We start from the raw sequence: 24416 nt of genomic DNA, 5'->3' as shown, positions 1-24416 counted from the left end.
TGTTGGTGGTATATGTGCCCATTCCTCCATGCAGATCACCTCTAGAGCAGTGATGTTTTGGGCCTGTCTGTCGCTGGGCAACACGGACTTTCAAATCCCTCCAAAGGTTTTCTATGGGGTTGAGATCTAGAGACTGGCTAGGCCATACCAGGACTTTCATATGCTTCTCAAGAAGCCACTCCTTCATTTCCCTGGCGGTGTGCTTGGGAGCATTATCATGCTGAAAGATACATCCCCGTTTCATCTTCAATGCCCTTGCTGATGGAAGGAGGTTTGCACTCAAAATCTCACGATACATGGCCCCATTCATTCTTTCATATACACGGACGGATCAGTCGTCCCGGTCCCTTTGCATAGAATCAGCCCCAAAGCATGATGTTGTCACTCCCATTCTTCACAGTAGGTATGGTGTTCCTTGGATGCAACTCAGCATTCTGTCTCCTCCAAACACGACAAGTTTTGTTTCTACCAAACAGTTCTACTTTGGTTTCATAAGACCATATGACATTCTCCCAATACTCTTCTGGATAATCCAAATGCTTTCTAGCAAACTTCAGATGGGCCTGGATATGTACTGGCTAAAGCAGGGAGACACGTCTGGCACTGCAGAATTTGTGTCCCTGGCGACGTAGTGTGTTACTGATGGTAGCCTTTATTACGGTGGTCCACTATGGTGAAGACCAAAGAGCTATCAAAGGAGACCAAAAACAAAATTGTAGCCCTGCACCAGGTTGGGAAGACTGAATCTGTAATAGCAAGCAGCTTGGTGTGATGAAATCAACTGTGGGAGCAATAATAAGAAAATGGAAGACATACAAGACCACTGATAATCTTCATCGATCTGGGACTCCACGCAAGATCTCACCCCGTTGGGTCAAAATGATCACAAGAACAGTGAGCAAAAATCCCAGAACCACACGGGGGGACCTAGTGAATGACCTGCATAGAGCTGCTATGCAGGTCATTCACTAGGTCCCCCCGTGTGGTTCTGGGATTTTTGCTCACTGTTCTTGTGATCATTTTGACCCAACGGGGTGAGATCTTGCGTGGAGCCCCAGATCGATGAAGATTATCAGTGGTCTTGTATGTCTTCCATTTTCTTATTATTGCTCCCACAGTTGATTTCATCACACCAAGCTGCTTGCTATTACAGATTCAGTCTTCCCAGCCTGGTGCAGGGCTACAATTTTGTTTTTGGTCTCCGTTGATAGCTCTTTGGTCTTCACCATAGTGGAGTTTGGAGTGTGATTGTTTGAGGTTGTGGAGATGCCTCTTTTATACTGATAACCAGTTCAAACAGCTGCCATTACTACAGGTAATGAGTGGAGGACAGAGGAGCCTCTTAAAGAAGAAGTTACAGGTCTGTGAGAGCCAGAAATCTTGCTTGTTTTTAGGTGAGCAAATACTTATTTTCCATTATAATTTGCAAAATAAATCTTCCCAAATCAGACAAGGTGATTTTGTGGATTTGTTTTCTCATTTTGACTCTCATAGTTGTGGTCTAACTATGATGTCAATTACAGGCCTCTCTCATCTTTTTAAGTGGGACAACTTGCATAATTGATGGCTGATTAAATACTTTTTTTCCCCCACTGTACAAAGATGCCCATGAACAAATACCAGAGAAACCCATGTCTCATCATTATGCAAGGGGAAAGCAGCCGAAATATGCAAATAAACACCCATAGGGCCTAAAATGGCGCCTTCTTTGATTGCCAAAAGGATCTACACTTTTCATTGGTTTGGCAATATTTAGGAAGTGATATTTATCATGGACACTTTTTCATTGATGCGCTTTGTAATAACTGTCTTCTCCTTGTAGGGTAGGCAGATTTATGGTTTTTTTTTTTTACATTTAGGGTACTTTACCTCCGGTCTACTTCCAGACTTCAAATGATATCCAAACACAAGTTCTAAGTTCACCATTCTCTCTTCATCTTCATTCTCAAATGCAAGATCCTGAAACATAAATGAGATAAAGTACATCAGTCCAAGTAGAACTTCTTTCTAAAGATCTCCAGCATCCACCCTCCGTGAGTTTCAGAGCGGCTGCAGGGGGACCGGCTCAGAAGTATTTCTGTTCCTTAGCTGACATCACCGCCGGGGATAGATGCCTCCCACACACATGAATACTTGGCACAATGGCTTCAAACTCCTGGTGTTTGTATGATGCTCTGCAAGTTCCAGTCATTCAAGCTGAATTTTGCTTTCAGGAACTTAAGGAATTGCTCAAAAGTATCCATCACAAAAGCCCAGCTGGTTGCTGCTCCATGTAAATGGACTGACATGACTAATTTACCAGTGAAATAAATGATTTACTTTCAGCATTCTAAAAAGTGAATTGTTTGATCAACAGGCAGTTTTTATGTCTCTTGTCCCTGAATCAATGTCATTTACCTGTATTAATGAGAACATGTCACAGTAGGAATATGGAAAGTCTATCGACACATAGACCTGACTACCAGAGACCCAAACCTGAGCTGTGAACTCTTATTGATTCAGGTCTTTTATGGAAATGGAAAACTTTGTACGTCTGTGTACTGAAGAAAAATAATGGATAAAAGCATAAACAAAACTATTATAAGTGTGAAATAAAATGGCTTTATGTGATTTACTTGAGTAGGGCTAAATTACAATGCAATTTACAATCATTGGACCCTTTTTTATCTAATACAAGTGGTTGTTCCATATCATACATTTCCGAGTATGACAATTATGGGTCTGACTGATGGGACCTATATATGTCTAGAAAACAAAACCATGTGCACCACTTCCATAGAATTAGCTCTTTCCATTTATTTATATGTGCGTTCCAAAAATTGAACAGTTCCATGAAAAGTCTATGGGACTTCCAGATATACCGGGCCCCCGAGCATGAATGAGCACGGTGCATACCACTCCATTTAAACAGGGCAGAAAAAGGAACCTGGTTCCCTAAATCTTTGGTGATCCCAGATGTCGTACAAACACCAAACAGACCTGTATATAGCTGATAAGTTTGGACTATGGGAACCCCTTTAATGGTACACTCAGGTCAAAACTGACCGACTGAGTTAGTCCATGTTTACAAGAGCAATATCGCAGCTTTTTTCTGCTGTATTTTATCTGCAGGTGTCCTCACAAAAATAGCAATCTGCTCTGATAATTACGTTTTTGCTGTGTCTTTTTGCTTTTTCCCCTTTTTTGATGGCTTTTGGTACAGATTTGAAGCTATGTGTTTTTAAATGTTGAGATTCTGCATGTAAAAATGCAACTACATTTTTTTTTTACATGCCTTTTTTCAGGCTCCCCAAAGAAGACTATAGAGGTAAAATGCACCAAAAGCACACATTTCAACAATGTTTTTAACTTACACAGGGGATGTTATTTTTTATTAAATCACATTTACTTTGCTTGATCTGTTAAATGCAGCAAATTTTCTGCAAGTTAAAAATACAGTGGAAAAGAAAACAGTATTTACGCCATGTGGGAACATGGTCATAGGCCTGATGCAGGACTTGGAGAGGTAATGAAGGACCTGAGAGGTGATGCATGATCATATTGCACATAACTGTAACTCTAGTCTCAGACTGTCCGACTAGTCTCCCATGTGTCTTGGTCCCCAGCAGCTTCTTCATGCCCGCTGCCCTGGAGTGACAGGTCTCTCCTTGCGTGCATGAATAGAGAAAGACTTAACACTCAATATCAGCGGGCAAGGAGGAGCCACCAGGGAACCACATGTCTAACTAGTTTCCAATGCAGCTCGGTCCCTGGCAACTTCTCCCTGCCCGCTGCACAAGAGTGACAGGTCTCTCCCTGCATGCATGAATAGGGAGACACCTATCACTCAAGGGAAGTGGGTGGGGACAAGCCGCCAATGAACCGTATGTTTCACTAGTTTCCCGTGCGGCTCGGTCCCTGGCAACTTCTCCCCACCTGCTGCACTAGAGTGTCAGGTCTCTCCCTGCGTGCATGGAGAGGGCAGTGGGTGGGGACAAGCCACCAGGGAACCGCATGTCTGACTAGTTTCCCGTGCGACTCGGTCCCTGGCAACTTCTCCCCGCCTGCTGCCCTGGAGTGACAGGTCTCTTCCTATTCATGCATGCAGGGAGAGACCTGTCACTCTAGTACAGCGGGCAGGGACAAGCCACCAGGGAACCACTTGTATGACTAGTCTCCCATATGGCTCAGTCCCCAGTGGCTTCTCCCCTCCTGCTGCCCTGGAGTGACAGATTTCTCCCAAAGTGCGTGAATAGGGAGAGACCTATCACTCAATGGCAGCGGGCAGGGAAAAGCTGCCGGGGAACCGCATGTTCGACTAGTCTCCCTTGCGGGTCAGTCAGCGTTTCAGAGTTAAACATATATGGCTGAAATCATACAGGTTCGATTTGATACTTTCTACTCGTGGTTCGGGCCCATGGATATATTATCTCTTATAACTTGTAAATCTTATCCCAATGTACTAATAAGGAAAAAATGACAAATTCAGCTCCGCTGCACGTACGTGCCGCTGTTTCCTAGATCATTTGTTATAGATTTGCCTTAGAATAAATGCTCTGAAGACAGCAGACAAACTATGAATAAGATTTCATTGACAATTGGCCCCACATAGGCGCACAACAGTCAAATAGTTTCTTGGCACAGTTTTCCAAGATTTGCATCCATAGATAGTCTGTAGTTGGCAGAGTCTGCAGCAGCTGATCTTAATGTCACTGCTAGCGGATGTGAATAGAGAATGGATAGCACGCAGCTTTTTCTGCCTGTATCATAGAGTTAATTTAGTTTCAACAAAGGATTTCTGGTCCTCTAAGTCCCCGGTTAAGAGTTTCATTTGAGAACGCACAGCAAGTCCTGTTATGTATATAAACTGAGACATATTTGAAGAAGGGTTTTAGTGACTGTTCGCTTTGCTGATTTTTTTTGCATTAATTTCTGAGTTTAACAGGCCTCTAATAGAAGGTAATGGATACCTGAATTCTACGTTTGTGGGTTTCATGTTCTGCCATGTAACACTGTATCCTAATATATTTTCTCATTCATTTGTAAAATTGTTCATGTTTCCTTAAAGGAAAATCCCACTTAATTTAGATGATCCCACCATTGGAGATGAGAAATTAGAAGAATCAGTAAATACACATTAGAGAAATGTTGTCCAAACCCAATCTTTTTTGGATGAGCCTGGTGACCATGAATTTATTTGAAGGCCTTCCAACTATCACGACAGATGATGTTGGTGAACGGCAGTATTGGACATGTGTCTAAGTGGCCACCAGAGATATCTACAAGCTAGTTACTCCCCTTTCTCTAATACAACGACTTGCAATATTACCATACATGCAAGTATATAACACAACTGGGTGACATAGCTGTCAGCTAAGTGTTCAGCCAACAGCTACCTATGATGTATAAGAATCTTACTATTTCTCATACACACTTGATAAATGTTGGCTGAACCCAAAGTAGGACAGAACGGCCATCTGATGTGTGAGGGGTCTTTTGACTCTTCCCTGGGGGGGAGAGAAAGTGGATTTTAAAATTCCGATCTTTTTGTTTTCTGGGGAGATAGTACACTGTCAGTGGAGTTAGGCGGCGTCTTTCTCCTCTATCACGAGCAGAGGGCCCATGTGTATGGGGAGTCAGGAGAGAGAACTTTATCTCTAATGAAATTTTGGACTATAGCAATCTGTCCAATAATCTTTAGCAGTATTCAATGGCTTATATTGGTCCCTGAACCCCTCTGTTTTGGTAATGACAGGGGGTAGTAGCACACAAATTTGTTGTTGTCATTTCCTGACATGCCTCTAGTAGAAGACTTCTGATATAAAAGTTATCTGCTAATAAATTATAGTTGATCCACAGTGAGATCACATAAATATCAACAGATCCAGTTAGACTTAGGAACAGCTAGTACAAAACTAACCTTGTATGCAGACCCCCAATCAAAAATGTTGCAAAAAGTGTCCTGAATCTCAACATGAACTATCCTACAGCACCCATAGAAGTCTATATACACATCATCTTCTTGTTTTCCTACACATTTATGGGAATAAACTTGTATTAAAATATTACCTTCATTAATGGAGGGAAATGAAAGAGAGTCAGGTAATCATATGTCAATTTTTCAATTGCAGCCTGCAAAACAAAATAATAATATACTTTAGTCTAGGAAAATACCTTTTCTATGTTTTCAAGAAAGACTTACTAGGAATATTGCAGTTATATGCAGTTGAGTGTGGTTGCCATTAGTGATGGGCAAACCTGAACAGTAAAGTTCGAGGTCCGTACCGAATACCTACTGTTTGGGCACAGACCCATAACATGGACGTCTCCAGGAAGTCTATGTTACTGTTCAGGTTCTGCACACTGCACATCGTCTGTTTCCCCCTCACCTGCATTAAAGCGCGAGAAACACCGGTGGTTCTTATCGGCCGTAAGATTATTACTGCTGGTCTAAGCGCCAGCAGCTGTGACTGGGGGTAAAAAGTTTACCTCCGGTCACAGAGGCATCGGCTTATGATAGAATACTACTCCCATCAGCCTTATTTTAAATTTTTTTTTTACTTTTTTAAATATTCGACCGAACCCGCTGGACCTGAACATCCAGGGGTCCATCACTAGTTGCCATCAAAGTTTTTATGATCTTAATATATTGCAAGTATCATATTATATAGCACTTACAATTACTAATTTTGCCTTTCTACCCAGTAAATTCTTCTCTTTTCTCTGCTCCATGTAAACAAGAAACAAGAAGTCTCTTTTTCCTGCATGAGTCATTCCCCTCTTCACCTCCTGATCAGCTGTTCCTCCCTCCTGCCAGGGACTTTTGCAGAGACTCATGAGTCATGCAGGGGAAATTGACCTCCTGCTTCTACATAGAGCTTAGAAGGATTCAGCTAGTTTTTAATCACGTGATGACATAGACTTAATAGAAAAGAGAAGAATTAACTGAGTAGAAAGATGAAATAAGCAATTATAAGTACACAGTGCTATATAATATGATGACTGTTATATATTAAGAGGATAAAAACTCTGATGAGAGGAGTGCTTCTTTAATGATAATCTTTTGCTCTACTGGAATTAGAATCATAGAATCGTAGAGTTGGAAGAGACCTCCTGGGCCATCTGGTCCAACCCCCTGCTCAAAGCAAGATTCGCTAAATCATCCCAGACAGATGTCTGTCCAGCCTCTGTTTGAGGACTTCTATTGAAGGAGAACTGACCAATTATTCTCTATTCCAGTATTGCCATGGCTCTTACAGAATATTACTTCCCAAGGATACAGACTATAATGAATCTATATTATGACCACTACTGATATGTTTCTATAACTGCATTTTTCACACACCTTTATATGGATGATATGACCTTTAGACACTATTCCCATATCTTTCAGATCGTGTTCCTCAAGTAAGAGCAATCTCTTTCCGGTAATGTGGTGCTCTTTAAATAGAAAAGGATAAATGTTTTGCGAACCAGAGTTGTCATCTACAAATGAAAAAAGAATATGAGAGCAAGCTGAGCAACACACAGAGAAGAAACAGTAAAATTGGTAAGTGACTTCATAGACCCACCGGTTTTCACCAACTGCTGCAACCAGAAAGACTGTGGAAAAAAACAGGAAATAAGAGGTCAGACATTATATGATAATAGAATTATCATTTGTGTGAGCATCTCTGGTCATTTGATTGGCTATTTTGGTCCTCTAACATCTGGTGATGTTCCCAAAACCAATCACAAATTCTATTTTGAAGGACATGGTGGACTTCTACTCCATAAACAGGTTTTTGCTTATGACTGCAGGGTGAAACAAGTCAAGGCTGCAAATTGCACTAGGGGTAAGAGAGGGCAGAACACAAAGTTGTAAGAAAGGGTATTAGGGATTTGGTTTCTTGGAAGTGCTAAAATATGGAGCTGAAGGATGTAGGGTTCACCTGCTTTCTGCAGAAGAGTATATGTCCATTTTCCATCTTTTATAAGCTCAGGTTTTCTGATGTATTCACTTGAACCATTTGTACTGTATTTGGTGCTCGTGTTGTCAATGTGAGTCCCAAATTGTTGGATTTTCTGCGATAGTCAAACTACTGTACATGCATAATGCTTTTTTGATACTCCACATTTTCTGGTTCAACATTTACAGGATATTTAGGATCTCAAGGCAAAGATTTAGTTTAATGGCCTATATAATAAAATAATGCTATGGCTAAGAACCTTGACCTTTTCATGAATGGGAATGGGGATAGGTGGAAAGTTGGGATGTCTTCCATAGTTGGGTTGGTCCCTACAGTCTAAAGTTGACCATACACCATAGAAAGCTCTCAGCAGAATGCTTTTTCAGTTGACATAAGTGTTTTCATAAGTGAGAGAGGAGAAAGTCACTACCAGATACCAGTGGTGGCTTATCTCTTGTGGAGACAAAAGGGCACTTAAATTGAAACAGAAGATGTCAGGGCAGAGTCGGGAGGCCTCCATGAACATTAGATGGTTGGACAATCCCACTGATATTGGTGGATTCCATCAACTTTCATCTAATTTGCATGGGAGCCTTAAGAAAAACTCTGTCTACAGGTTGGAAGCAAAGATAATTACAAAATTCCCCATATTCAAGATATGCAAAATATGCGCCACAGACCATTATTCATTAATTCCTACTCATAATTTGTGAGTCGACTGACGTAATGCTAGAAATGGTTAATGGTTTGGCAAAATTTTCACAAACCAGTTGACTCACTTGTAACATATTCTCTTTAGAAAAAAAAAAATATACAAGACTATGTCCGATAACAGGTTATAGATATACAGAATTATATTGGAGTAGGGGGAGAGCTTAGAAGCTTAGACCGGAGACTATGATTGTAATTCGAAAATACGAGGACCTTTATTATCCTGCTACCTAGGATGCTGACGCTAATATTGGCAGTCAAATTAGGTATGATAGCTCAATTTTTTAGTCCTTTTTTTATTTATTTTTTTGCAGCCAAAGCATAGGCCCCTTGTACCCTCCACACCTGAAGCCCAGGAATACCTCCTTGAATCCGTACAGCTTTCTAACAGTATCCTGCCCTGAGCTTGTGGAAAATGCCATAGTAAATGCGAGTCGCACAGGCAACTAACCTATAATTACTGTCACACTGTAAAACCAATTTCCGCAGATGGCGTGCCTCTGAGCCAGTGAAAATAGCTTGCTACTAGAAATTCCACTGCAACAACCCCCTGATTAAAAATTGCTAACAAGTGACTTTCCACTGATTTCAGATCAGCTATTTCTTTATTTTTTTGTTTTCTTGGTATTGATCTAAATTATTTGAATATAAGAAGATATATTTATTTATTTTTTGCGACAACCTAATGAAATGTTGAACAATATTTTCACTTTTTTTTTCAAATTAGAAATTAACTGCTTAATCACCATACAAGGCTGTATATAAATATTTTACCCTATTATTTCATATTTAACACATATTATTTTTCCAATTATTGATGCAGTTATTTAAGGCCACTTTTAGACGTCCGGTGTTCAATGCATAATTTTTACAGATAGATCAAAAACCCATTATCGTTTATGGTGCTATTCACATACATCTGTGGTGTTTTTTTTCCGGACTGCGTATCTCCCCAAAAATCACAAAAACATATCCGTTTCACGGATCAAAATTACCCATACAAGCCTATGGGTCCATGGACAGTACATGGATGGCATCCGTGTACAATCTGTTTGCTGGCGGTGATTGGAATTGGTAGGACAAGCTTTATCAAACACTTAAGGTGAAAACTGAAACACTGACCAAACATTGATGAAACTCCTGATCGAAAACTGATGAAATGCCTACTGTTTTTTGCATACGTGACAATGAAGCCTTAAGTTTTCAGTTTTTGGACTCAAAGACAGGATATGTCATAAGATTGTCATACGAAGCATCCGTTTTAATTAAACTTGTCCATATCCTGTAACTTAGCTTACCACATCTTCCTCAGTCCATGAATAAATATCAAAGGAGGGCAGCAACTACAGAAAGAGAATGAGAAAAAAAAACGAAAAGTTTAATATTCCTGGATTAATATTACCTACTGATATCACAGCCTTCATTACAAAATGGTATTATTGGATTACATGTCCTTATACTTTGGTTCACAATAGTAAATTGCATGGTTGAGCTCCATTCTTCTCCACTAGAGTAAACCAAAAAAGTCTTAGAAAGTTTCCCTGGCTTGGAGTTTCTTAGTACCTTCATTTCTTTCTTGAATCTGATCATTTTTATTAAGCAAAACAATAACATAAGATATTGACCTAGTCCTTCTTTTCTTTTCTACTATTCCCTCGCCGCTCGATCTTTGGATACATCAGCTTCACTATTCATTTTCCCACTTTTCTTTTTCCACCTCTTGATTTATTTCATACATCCAGTGGCTGCATTTGTTTTTCCATTTTTTTTTTTTATTTTTAGCTGAAATACATTGTATAGATTCTTTTTATATGTAGTATATCACAAATTACATGGGGGTCTTGGGTTCAAATCCCACCAAGGACATCTGCAAGGATTTTGTATGTTCTCCCCGTGTTTGCATGGGTTTCCTCCGGGTTCTCCGGTTTCCTCCCACACTCCAAAAATGAGGAGTTTGTATGTTCTCCTCGTGTTTGCATTGGTTTCCTCCCACACTCCAAAAACATACAAATAGGATATTTAGGTGGTGAGCCCCAATGAGGACTGTGATGTCTGTAAAGTGCTGTGGAATATGATGGCACTATATAAGCAATGCATAATTAAAACTAAATAAATACTAAAAATCAAACACATCAGTAACTCCACCCGCGTTCTCTGTTCATACATGTTGGAGGAACATCACTGAAGGAGGTCTACAGATATTTGCCCGTAGGGTTACATGAAGCCTACATTGATGTTGCGCCCATTCTCTAAAGCCAGCCATACACAATAGAAGGATGTCGGCTGAACGATGGTTCGGCTGAATGTTCAGCTGCCAATCATCTCTGCATCTCTCACTGAGACAGCCGCTCACCAAGAGAACAAATTAATCGGCAGTCCGATATCAGACATCTCCTTCAACAAGGTATCGAGAATTACATAAATATGTTATCCTGTGTTATTCAGACCTGTCAATATCGGTGGGTTATGCGAACATTAGTCTGTGTATCGGGGGGGGGGGCTTTTTACGGAAGTGGAGATGAGAATTATGCACAAAATTTCATTTTACATACCCTTTCTTTATGGTAATTTCATGGTCTTGGCCTATTACAATAGGATGAGATTCATCTACCACAAAAATGTCTAAAATGCAGTCATCATACCAGTAGAAGTGTGAACAGGAGTTTTCCATGACAGGCCAAACTTTCTGCAATATGCTAATAACTGTCAGGAATTTCTCTACTAACCAGTTTCAGCGGTTGTCATGTGTCCGCATGTATGCAATTGGTATACCGGCAGTCATGTGCTGACTAGCGTCTCATCTGCTTCAGAGTGATGCATGAGCTCATTGACTTTTTATGGACCTAGACCCCCACTGATCTGCCCTATCTACACATTAGAAAACAAAAAAATATAGGTACACTTATATAGAACGGCGGTCCGGCTTGTGCAGTTCAGTCTATAGAGAAGACTGGTGAAATTCCCAACATGGTGCCCCCATCGTTTATTAATACTTATCCTGTGGACAGGAGATACAGCTCTGGCAAAAATTAAGAGACCACTGCAAAATGTTCAGTTTGTCTGATCTTTCTCTTTATAGGTATATTTTTGAATAAAATGTAAATTGTTCTTTTAGCCTACAAACTTCTGACAACATGTCTCCAAATTTCCAAGCAATAAATTTTGTATTTTTTTCTGACAAAGAAAAATTAAAAAAAAAAAAACCCAGTGCTTTCATACCTCAAATAATGCAAAGAAAACAAGTTCATAATCATTTAGAAACAACAATACTATTGTTTTAACTCAGGAAGAGTTCTGAAATCAATATTTTGTGGAATAACCATGAATTTTAAAAACAACTTTCATGAATCTTGGCATGCTTTCCACCAGTCTCTCACACTGCTTCTGGCGCAAAAATGTATGCAGTTCTTCTTTGTTTGATGGCTTGTGACTATCCATCTTCCTCTTGATTACATTCCAGAGGTTTTCAATGGGGTTCAGGTATGGAGAATGGGCAGACCATGACAGGGATTTGATGTGGTGGTATCTTAATTTTTACCAGAGCTGTAGATGTATTTCCTGGAAATAAAAAGTGAATGTTCCCTGTAATAATACATCTTTATAGGGATCTGAGCCCTGTTTATTTCATAGAGACCCAAAAAGGCAATCAAATAAAATTAAATCATGCCGCTTAGCCAAAAGTGATATTTTTCTTTCAATCTAGAAGGTAGATGTGCTAACCACTTTGGAAGCGATCACATAGTAGCCAGATTATTTCCATATCGAGCGGATGATGAGTTAATTTCTAGAGGCTGATACTCTTCCTCCATACATTCCATTTTCCATAACGCCTGATGGTAATATCACATGCGTGGAACTAGATTGACCATTTGCATAAACGGCTTGAATACATTAGGTCCTCACAATGGCATCAGACACTAATAAACTGAGGTTCAATCACTTTGGTCAGGGAAACAGCATGTGAACCCTTTTAGAGCCCCGACTATGCCCGGTGACCACCATTCCTCCTGAGCCCATCTAGTTGGTGCATACAGCTAAAGAACAATTTATTTCGGCAACATTTTCCATTAACGCAATCTGTATTTAAATGATCTGCTCTGAAGTAATACATTTGCTGACATATGTATAAATCAAAATGTCCTTGGACGTATTTTTTTCTAGCTTATTTTCTTTAATATGTGATCCCAAAGCAAAACGTCAATGAAAAACTGGAAAAAAAAACAAAAAAAGTGAATTCATTGGTAAGAGACAGACAAGGCCAGAGTTCACTTGTGAAATATATTATCCTCTGCTGTCCTGACGTCCTCAGCTGGGGGTCAACATTTACCCATGTGCGCGGTGCACCGAGGTCCTCGGTTATTCTTCCTGAATTGCTTTTTACTATGATTATCCAATTATGCATTCAAAAAAAATAAAATGCAAGCAGAATTGTGATCGCTGTCAGTCCTATCCGCAGTTCTATATTTCCATTAAACGGTGGTTAAAAATGCATATATGCATGGCATAAGTAGAAGGATATGCTAAAAGCCCTGCGCTCAAAGTCAGTATCACGTCCGAATTCCCACTCTTATAATTGCATGTAGACATCTAATAGCATAACTGTAACACAGAGGTCACCTTTATGGCTTGTAATGGTTATCATTAAGCTAATATTATTTGACTATGGCCAGTGAGGCTTGATTTAATGAAAGCCGAAGCTTTATGGAAATGTTCTATTTAGTTCCGGGGAATTCAGAGTTGTAGGAAAACTGTCAAATTAAAGAAAAAATAAAGATGCATTGAAAATAATTTATTGTGTGTAAATCTGCAAGAAACCAACAGCATAATGCCATGCAGCTTCTTCTGTAGAAATACACCACATTGCCTTTACTTACCAATCAACCAACCAAGGAGCCCAGGGCTTCTTTGCCATTGTGTCTGCTTTGCACCATCGCCGTGTTAGACGTTCAATATGTGGAGGTCAGAGCTTTGTGTAGGCTACAGAGTGGATTTAATCTTCCCCTAATAAGTGTCATACCTTTAATATCTAATTATTAAGGGGAAACTGACACTGCAAACCTTTTTCATCAAGGCATATGGAAACCGCTTTAAAGGGGTTGTCCGGTCCAAACCGACAAGTCTGCAGTCACTCTGTATGACTGCAGACTTATGAATCCCCTGAGGGCATGCACTGTGCCCTGCGGGGATTCGGCAATTTCAGACTTGGGAATGAAGGAGATGTATGAGTTATACATAACCCCGGACAGTGGGCGCAGCCTCGCTCCATACACTTGTATATAGCCAAGCCATGCCCCATCTAGTGATGCAGCTGTCTAGTCAGCATGGTCAACTAGAGGCTGCTCCCACTGGCCGGGGATATGTATAACTCATACATACCCTCCGTTCATGGGTTAATAACATACTTGGCAACCTTAGGTGATGTCTGGGAGACTATTGCACACCACTATTTTCCATCTCCTGATTTGTGCTTTTCGATGGCATGTCTCCATCTGATAATGAGGCATCCCAGTGTAATGCACAAGAAAGCACTGCTTTGCAGGAGTCTTTTGTGAGTTTCGGGATGTATCTGGTAGATTTACCTAGTTCTTTTGAAGTCCAGTAGGCATCCCTTTTTTATACGTAACCTTCCAGATGTTTATGGAGAAATGGCAAGTATGGTTAATATCTCCGATAGTCAATGCTGTAGTACAATCAACTTACTCCTCTGGGGTCCTTGATAATGTCATCGAATCCATCATGGCCATCCTTGGCTAAGAGAAGGTATAAAGAAAGGAAAAGAGTCCACATAATCTGACCTTTATTTCAGCCCCCTTGGATTGGTGGTAATGAAGAGATTGACAGGCAGGCAAGGTGACCAGAAGTATTCTAGCAACCTTTTTGGTAGCTCCTTACTGTTATTTATAAAGTCTTCTTAAAGGAGTCTGTCATCACAGAATGACTGTTCAAACCAAGTACAGGCATTCAGTGCATCACGGTGAGTCTAAACATTTATATACACCTTCCCACTTGCTTGCTTTCCATCTATCTCTATTCTTCACTGGTTCTATGAAGCCAGAGCTGTCAATCAAAGAAGAGGCTGGTGGAGATAGATGTAAAACAAGCAGGTGAGAAGTTGTATTTAAGTGACTGGCCACACCATGATGCACTGAGCAGCGGGACTTAGTCTGAACAGTCATTCTGTGATGACATAATCCCTTTAAACGACCCCAGGAGTGGTTTTATGGCTAATTTTGCAAACAGTATATCCAATTCTCTTACTGCATACAAAATGTAAAATCAAGCCACTGTGCAGTTGGGATCCATTAAAAATGTCTGATCCTGATTCCCTTCAATTTGTCTTTGACTTTTTGGATAACCAGCCAAGTGTACTTAGCACAAAGTTTGTAAAATTACGTGATTCCCTAAGAATCACACACTCCGCATCAGTGTGTCTGTACAAGGGAGAGAAGATCCTCATGGATTGTAGAAGGGGAAATCAGTCCAGGAATGAAGCTGTGTTGATACATAAGAGCTAATGAAGGCAGCGGCATTTTGGAACACAGAACACACATCCAGCATGTATTACTGAGAAGGACATAACCACATGAGGAAAGTTGAAAACTAACAGCAAATTTCATATAAGAGGGTTTGAGAATGAGTACAGCTGGAAAATAAGTGCAACTTTTATAAGTCAAGGCAATTTGTGTTTCATGTCCAAGGTGTCTACTTTCACCGCAGTTTTAGTTGAATTTTTTTACTGCACAAAGACTGTCAAGAAAAAAGCAAAGATCACTGAGCAATAGGCAATTACTTCTATACTGCCACTCGCTACAAAGTTCTGTATGTTTGACATATATTCTAATGAGGAGCGATTAGCTGCTCGCTGCAGAAAGTAATCCGTCTAATAACAGTAAATTGCTTTGTTCTTTAATACTGAAACCACTGGATAATCTGCCATTCCTAATACAACCAGAATAAATATGTTCTCTTCAATTTTAAGCAAAGTAGAAATTCATTAAGAGCATTGAAACTGCCTGATTAGAGAAATACAATACTTAAATATGCTGTAATTCTTCTTAATACAGCATGACAGATCGGGGGATTGAAAAGTGGTGATGAATCCTATTCTAACACGGATGGCTCAATACAAGACAATTGCCTGAAGAATGTATTAAAGAAGGGTAATCTGTATTGCCAGGACCTGCGGTGTTTAATTACCGTGAAGCAGACAAGACTAAAATGTTGAATGTTATTAGTGAAGAAATGTGAAAGGGCTTAAAATAAACAGGATCCAGTGCTGCTGGGCTTAGAACTTTGATATAAAAGATTCTTTGTTTTCTGGGATTTTTTTTTTTTAAACAAGAAAGTTATGTTCTTTTTTTTTTCTGAAGAACGAACAAAGTACAAGACAAAATGTTAAATTGTTAATGTTGGTTATAACATATAAGTAATTATTAAGTCACAAATGGGCACTGATCCCAGTGGATGTGACACATTAGTGTTGAGACAACAGTCCAAAGGATAGCCGGCACTCACATCTTCCTAAAAGAATTGCTTTATTGATCCAGTTGTATAAAAGGCACAAAAAATGGTTGAACACAACAGCTCAAAAATTAAAAAGGTACAAAAGAAATATCGGCTGTGATTGTAGGCAACATGTTCCAGACCTACATGGTCCTTTGGCAAGCCATGTAGGTCTGAAACATGTTGCCTGGGAGTGCAGCGGATATTTCTTTTCTACCATTTTAATTTTTGGGCTGTTGTGTTCAACCATTTTTTGTGCCTTTTATACTACTGGATCAATAAAGCAATTCTTTTAAGAAGATGTGAGTGCCGGCTATCGTTTGAACCTGTTGCTGTTACTGGAGTATTTTGCCTTGTACCCGGACAGGTGAGCTCCACTACTCCTTTTTCACATTAGTGTTGAGGGCACAACCAAAAGCTGCTGAGATAAGTGGTTTTATAGAGGTGTGTTGTCTTACCCGAGAAGATGGCCATTATGTAGAATGTGTGGTAATACTGAAAATCAGTACTGGATAAGGGGTGGTCTTCTCAAAGGATGGGGTCTACCAATATGTTATTACTTATTTTAATTGGAAAAACACCAACATTTACTGTTCTTAAATACTGAAGACATTTTAGAAACAGTTTTATTCAACAGTGGAGTTATAATGTCACACTGTTTTATAGTATGCGAAAAGGGATGTGTCGGGGATTATTTTTTATGTGCAACAGAGAATCCAATCAGAAGAATACTTTAATGCATTTGGAAATAACTGTATCCAGTTGTGAAATACAGAGATTAGGTAGGATACAACAGTTGATCAAAACTGTCCACCATTATTACAGCCAGTGCAATCTTCATCAGTAGCATTCCCTACTGAGGCAAGATGTGTATGTGTGCTGGCAAATAGCCCGAGCCTAAGGGTACCGTTACACATAGCGATGCACCAGCAATCCCGACAACGATATGGATCGCTGGTGCATCGCTAAGTGGTCGCTAGTGAGCTGCAACACAGGCAGATCTCACCAGCGACATCGCTGGGGACGGGGGTCGCTACTTACCTGTCAGACGAGGCGATCCTGCGTCCTCCCGCCCGCGTCCACGCATCGCTCGTCGTCACAGCAGGAAGCGCCGCAGGAAGCTGACGACGAGAAACGGTCCAGGACCTTCTCGCGTGACCAGCGATAACCAGCGGGGGAGCCGGTCGGAGGTAAGTATCACATGCAGCGATATCGCTAGCAATATCGGTGCTACGTCACAAAATCGGTGACATTACAGCGATATTGCTAGCGATATCGCAGTGTGTAACGGGCTTAAGGCTGGGTCACACGACCATATTTCCTCTCATTCAAGAGAATCGAGCCACTTATGCTAATCACATTCTGATCAGAGTGTGATCCAGTTTTCTCGGATGAGGATAGGATGCAAAAAAAAAACAAAATTTCTCCATCTTCTCCATTCTGTTAGTTTGTAAAAACTGGACCGCAAGTGCGGTCTGTTTTTTTTCCACAGACTCATTGATGTGTCTGGCCAAGTGTGATCCGAGTATCGGACGCAAATCGTGCATGATGTGTACAGATTCAGAGTTTTCAAATGGCATATTAGATGGCCATTTAGAAGATAGACCTGAATTGAACCTGTCAGCATATTTTTACTTACAGGGGTTGTCCAGCGATAACCTGCTGATCAGTGGGGGTCCGACTGCTGGACCTGTATCGATCAGCAGATTGGAGAATTTTTATACCCGACAGGACACTCTTGTTACAAAATGTTTCGGCAGGTCGGATGCCTGATCTCTGCTCCATTCATTCTCTATGGAGCTGTTGGAATAAGCAGTGTGCAGCTCTTGGCAGCCCCATAGGGCATGAATGAAACACAGGTCACATTGTCACCTCATTCTTATGGAGGTATAGGTTCGCCAATCTGACGATCAGTGCCGATCAGAGCAGTCGGACCTCAACTGATCAGCAAGTTATCACCTAGATTGTGGATAGGTTAACTTTTTTCCAATGGACAGCCCATTTAAGAAAGTAGTGGTATGGCTGTATAAGTGCTTGTACTCCTTAGGTGATGAGTGAATCACTAGTGGTCCTCATTTGGATAATGGGACAGTGCGTATAAAGTGTTTGCTGATGACAAAACTTAAAAGAAAGAATGAATCAACCCATCATCTTAAACCGTGTAATTACACCCATCCAGTAGTAATTGGCTTCACACTCATGTATGGCTATCACTTATTAGTTAAATGGATTTTCTTATTTATTCACATTGATGCTTAATCACAAGTCACTGATTAATGAAACATTCTGCAACTTCTAAACATTTTGTTTTTCAATTTTTCACAATTTTTTAATATCTCTATTTGCAGTTAGTGATTAACGCCTTAAAGGCAATTTGTCACAAGATTTTTGCCTCCTGATCTGACAACAGCATAAAGTAGAGACAGAGACTAATTCCAGCTATATATTATTTACTGGGCTCTTTGGTGTAGTTTTGATAAAATCACTGTTTTACCAGCAGGAGATTATCACTAGAGGACTAGTAACCTGCTGTCCTGTAGTCCTCTATATTCATGAGCTTGGTATAACCCCGCCCCCACAACTGATTGGCCGCATTATGCCTAAAACTGCAAATCAGTTGAGGGGGCGGGGTTGTACAGAGCTCAGTACTCAGAGAACTGGTTGATCTGCAGCAGATAATGATTTTATCAAAATAACAGCAAGCAACTCAATAAGTGAGACATCACTGGAATCACGGCCTCAAGTAGGGTAGCAAAAACCTGGTGACAGATGCCCTTTAAAGATCAGACCTAATTTGACCTCCATGTTCACACATTTTTTTTCATTGTAACACTCCCAGAGTCAATAAACTTTTTTTTTTGCTACTTTTTGGGAGTTTGCTACAATGTATTCAGTCTGAAATCCTCTAGCACCCGGAAAGTACGATATTAGTTCTGATACGGTTTTTAGCTTTCGAATGTAAACTCGAATACTTCAAAGGGAGATCTTGGAAATTTTATAGAATTAAATTACAAATCAATTTGAAAAGTCACAGAATTTTTACGGTAATTATACAGTATTTAAATAACTTCCATATTTTTTTTATTAAAGGGTCGCCCAGTGTGATATAAAGATAGCACCCCATCACTCCTACATACTGCTGTGTGCCCCGCTGGTCTCCACCCATGACTGCTGTAACTAATCAACAGACACTGATCGGCTGCAGCTTTGATATTCTGTGTGAACCAAAAGAAATACTGTTTCTTTCGTCATGTCAATGCTGCAACCGATCAGTGACTGCGATCGGCTTTAGAGGTCACATATCGTTCCTTGCCCTCTGACATTGACAATGGTGTGCAGGATTGGCAGGGGTCCGGTAGGTGAGTTTCTGGACCCAATTTTAATTATAGAATTAGTACTTTGCAACCCATTTAGGTAGGAAAGTTTGAGCTGAGACCTTTGATTTGAAAAAGAACGCAACCACAAATCTGGTAGAACTTGTTTTTAATTGTTAATGGTAATTAGATAACAGTGACATAACTGTAGACCTATTCCTACGTCAATTTAATTTAGGAAAATGAGAAATAATATAAATCCAAGCAAACACTGTGTCCTTTCTCTTTTGAAAAAAAAAAGGCTTTACCATTATGGCTTACTATAAAAACAACGAAATATATTTACAGTTCTCAGGCTACTAATATCACCTGCCGTGTGAATGTATCTGTATTTTGGCACCACACAACCCTATTCATCTCGTGTCACAGTTAAACCCATTTGTGATCATACAGAGCAATAAATATGAAATTCCTCAAAGGAAGTGTTTAGTTAGAGCCATGATCTCACATTATAATAAATAATATGTTTTTAGCAGAATAGTCGGGCTCAAAAAGTTAATGCAATTGGCAAAAAAAAAAGTACACAAACTTCATTTAAACTACAGCCCGCATTTATGTATTTGCCAGCTATGAAAAGATATGCAAAAAGAAAAAAGTTGCAATTTGGTTTCACAAACAAAACGACTTTTATGATATTTTGTTTCATAAGAAAAGACAATGTTTCAAGTTACACCACATAAAAGCAAATACAACAACATATGAACAAATTCATCTCACATAAAACTGACCTAAAAAAAAGTGTGTATACACAGGCAATTTTTTGTTATTACAAAAGCCAAAACTGGTTGACTTTGTGATTCACGCAATATGAAAAGTTCCAAAAAAAACAACATATGACTTCATTTTTCTAAACGGTGTTTTCAATCGCTACTGTCATCTGACCAATCAAAATCGCTGAAGCCGATGGCCGTGTTAATCTTCTTTCCTTTCCGGACAGAGGTGGTTTTGCTGGAATTCTGCTTGGCTTGCATGTTAATTTGCATTCCAGAATGCAGGACAGGTCCTACAACTCCCATGTCGAACATATTCCCGAAGCCCTTCATCATGGCCTGTAGGCTTTTGTTCACGTTATCTACCTCCCCATTACTGGTGGCTGTGATCTGACATGACATCTCTGCGCTGTTTGACTCCTCTGTTTTAGATTCAAAGAAACACTTCTGAGAAATTCTCGGAGCAAGAGGAAAAAATAGCTATTTAAAAAAAAGAAGGAAAGGACAGAAGGAAAAAAGTAAAAGTTAAAATCAATATAAATCAAAGGAGCCATAAACTGGATTAGTTGGCAGTAGATGAAAAATTAAATGATTAGTGAGTCAAAACATGAAAGATACCAGCAGATATCTCATTTGGTCTTTTGATTGTGTTTCTATATTATTATTTTTTTTTTTACTATTAGGGAAGATATCCAAGAACAGAAAATCAGAAAAGTTTTGATAATGAGAATGCAAAAAAAGTGAAAAGCTATGGTCATCAAGAGTTCTGATCAGCTATCATAAGGGATTTCCAGCTCCATAAAAATGTTTTAAGCACCACTCCAGAGGGGTTTTTTTTCACTCCTGTAGTGGTGCTTCAAATATACGTCCTCTGCCCCCCTGGTGGTATACACACCCACTGGAATCTACACCGTTTTTCAGCACCACTTTGGTCCCTCGTCGCCATCTTGTGAGCGCGGATTCTGACCTGCTGGAAGTCAGAATCTACGTCACAAGCTCTCAATGCTAGTCTATGAGAGAGAAAGAACCAGGCTCTGGTAGACTTACATTAATCAGTGACCTCTGACGCGCTCCATGAAACACTGGAGCTTAAACAGGTCACAAAGTGCAGGAAACGGGCAGGAGTGGAGGCGAAAACAGATGAAAAAACCGGAAGGTGTGTATCTGACAGGGGACTTGGATTATAAGCACCACTCCAGTGGTGCAATAGAAAATAATACTGGAGTGCTGCTTTAAGTACATTGGATTATTCCTGGTAGATTTCACACCCATCCTTCATTTTTTTGAATTATGTCGCCTGACCTCCATGTGAATGTAGGTATATGCAATGTTCATTATTTTTGCTAGCAGTTATTGGTATCTCTATGATCTGCTCCAGAGTTATGATTTGGGACATTTAAAAGGGTTGTCTAGGAACAAAGGACGATAAGTATTTTCTCCAGGCCCTACATTTACCTATAGGTGTTATCCAAAGAAGAGAGCTTCCTACCCTATTCCAGTGTCGGAACGTGATTATTGACGTAATGACTGCAGCTCCCTTCCAGATGGAAAAGGAGGCTGTCTTAGCTAATGAACTGAGCCATTAAAGGAGTATTTTCATCTCCAAGGTCTTATCTCAATATGTAGTAAGTGTAATAATAATAATCTTGGCAAATACCTCCAATTAGAAATGTGGTATAGTTCTTCTGATTCGCTATGTCGCTTACCCCATGTGCAGGGCATTGCAGTAGCTTAGGTATTTGTGGTTACAAGCACTAGCATCTACCTAACTAACTGTCACTATATAAGTGGTCATAACCATGGATACCTAAGCAACTGCAATGCCCTGCACATGGGGGTAAGTGAAATAGCGAATCAGAAGAAACATACAACATTTCTAATTTGAGGTATTTGCTATTATTATTACACCTACTACATATTGGAATAGGATCTTGAAGGGAATACCCCTTTAAGCCAGACCACCCTTTATCACGTCAGTGATCTCATGCTGCCAATGGAAAGGAGAGGAATCCAATGTGAATATGGAGGTCCTGTGATCCCTAGACAAGCACCGATAATGTAAGTACGGTGCAGATTTCATAACTACACTATATTACCAAACTTTATTAACCAGTTCTCGACATCTGCAATACATGTCCTGTATGTGTTATTATACAGCCGACAGCTGCTAACAGTATCGACCAGAGCTAGCTCACATCGCTGCTTTTGAGCCACTTAGATGCTGCTCTCAGTCTATGACAGCAGCTTCTAAGTGGTTTGATCTGGAATGATCGGCACATTTATTCACCAATTTTCACCTTCTTTGCACTCCTATGAAGCCATGCCTGCAACAAGACTTCAAAGGAGATCAGTGAATTATCAACACAATACTAAAGTTTTGCAGTATATTGTAAAAAGATCAAATGCAGGTTCAAGGGGGCTAAAACATTGTGAAAAAAAATATTAAAAATGTAAATAAAAAAACTAAAAGTTCAAATAGTTTTCTAAATCCAAAAATTAAAAAAATATACAAAAAACAGGCATATTAGGTATTGCTGCATCCATAACAGAGCAATCTTTCAAAGCATAAATTATTTAATCTATATGGTAAATGCCATGTAGAATTTTATTTCAATCTTCTTCTTGCCTTAAAAATAGTCAGGTAGAACAAAATGGTACCGATATGTGACATGATTGTTAGGCGTCGGATACCTGACACTGCACAGCAGGAATCCAGAGCCAGACATCCAGCGGTGTCCCATTCTCCGACCGCTCCGGGTGCTGCTCAGCAATCACGGCGAGCCAGGCGTGTTGCTCAGACTTGCTCTGACAGCCTGTATGTTGCTGCCACCTCTGGTGCAGCAATGGTAGCGCAACCTGCTCTGCAGGGAACCGCTCCAGAGGCTAAGTCCTCGTGCCGTGCTACTGGGCATGCCCGCAAGGTGATCTCTCACTGGAGAGCAGGGGTCACATGTTCAGGTCCTGCGTCGGATCTGATTGGTCCTTTCCAGGCTACTGGAATGTAACGGAAGCGCATGGCTATAAAAAGCACGGATGGCGGCTCGGCCATGCGCTAGTGTAGCATATTATGCTGTGTGTGTATGGTGATGGATGCATGGACTGGTGACTGACTTATTAAGAAACCCCTTCCCTCTGATAATACGAATGGTGACAGAGTGTTGGTTAGTCAGCGCCAGATTGTGGCAAGCTACATGCCACTGTGCCTCCTGCACTGCACACTAGCGTCCGACGGTGTCCGGCCTTCCGGCGCCGCCATCCTGTGGCTATAGTTATTGCCACGCTGCGGTAGCAGCGTTCATTGGCGGTTGCGGCTGCAACGCCACCCGCTGGTCATCCTGTGAAGCTAACAGGGCCACGTGCTTACATTCTCTTGTAAGGTGACTCTGTGCCTTAACAGAGCCGCTCTTAGCATTCGAGTGACGTTAACCCGAGCGCAGTACACCTTTTGGTGCATCTGCCATTGTCCAGCAGCGGTCTTATCATCTACCGCACGGTGGATCCCGGGCGTCGAACGCACCTTCTATTATTTATATCTGGTGCGTTCCGCCGACCCTAACATTACACTAGCGCTAGGGTCTGGCTGGTAATGGCAGACGTACAGCAGTTGCAGCGCTATATTCGGCAGCTGGAGAGCAGGTTGGCGGCTATTAAGAGCACCAACTCAGCTGCGAATGCTGCGCTAGCAGCTGCTCAGACAGTCGCTGAGGCTGTCTCATGTGTGCCCACTCTCTTGCCCACGCCGACACTTTCCCGCCTCCCGCTTCCCGACAAGTTATCGGGTGACAGCACCACCTGTAGGGGATTCGTGAGCCAGTGCTCTATTCAGCTCGAGTTACTGGCTGCACGGTTTCCTACAGAGCGGGCTAAGGTGGGGTTATTGTGTCACTCTTGTCTGGCCGGGCATTACAGTGGGCTACACCATTGTGGGAACGTGATGATCCTGTAGTTCAGGGTGCTGCTCAGTTCCTCGCGGTCCTGAAGCAGGTCTTCTTGGGACCGCGGATCACGCACGACACCTCTCTCCAATTACTATCCCTAACACAGGGGTCACTCTCGGTCAGCCACTATGCCGTCCAGTTCCGGACATTGGCTTCCGAATTGGAGTGGCCGGACAAAGCTTTAGTCCTGGTGTTTTGGAGAGGGTTAGCTGAGCACGTTAAAGACGATCTAGCTACCAGAGAGGTTCCTGC

At 40.8% G+C, this 24416-nt stretch overlaps 1 protein-coding gene across 3 annotated transcripts in view; it reads right to left on the bottom strand.

Annotated features, from left to right (window-relative positions):
• MAP3K20 (mitogen-activated protein kinase kinase kinase 20) overlaps nt 1–24416 on the bottom strand; it is a 194886-nt gene that overhangs the window by 40315 nt on the left and 130155 nt on the right. For 2 of the 3 annotated variants that reach the window (XM_073545903.1, XM_073545904.1), the window contains exons 12-16: nt 9938–9982; nt 7551–7581; nt 7325–7464; nt 6049–6111; nt 1870–1959 (exon numbers count right to left, since the gene is read on the bottom strand). In XM_073545903.1, coding sequence (XP_073402004.1) covers nt 1870–1959; nt 6049–6111; nt 7325–7464; nt 7551–7581; nt 9938–9982 — 369 coding nt within the window. Of the gene's footprint in view, nt 1–1869; nt 1960–6048; nt 6112–7324; nt 7465–7550; nt 7582–9937; nt 9983–19608; nt 20707–24416 lie in introns of those variants that run through there. The other variant, XM_073545905.1, reaches the window with a different exon arrangement.

This window comes from Dendrobates tinctorius, unplaced genomic scaffold, assembly GCF_039654945.1.
Source record: "Dendrobates tinctorius isolate UK_male_01 unplaced genomic scaffold, ASM3965494v1 ptg000143l, whole genome shotgun sequence".
Lineage (NCBI taxonomy): Eukaryota > Metazoa > Chordata > Amphibia > Anura > Dendrobatidae > Dendrobates > Dendrobates tinctorius.
Note: the sequence above shows the minus strand (reverse complement) of the source record. Positions and strands in the feature narration are given on the sequence as shown.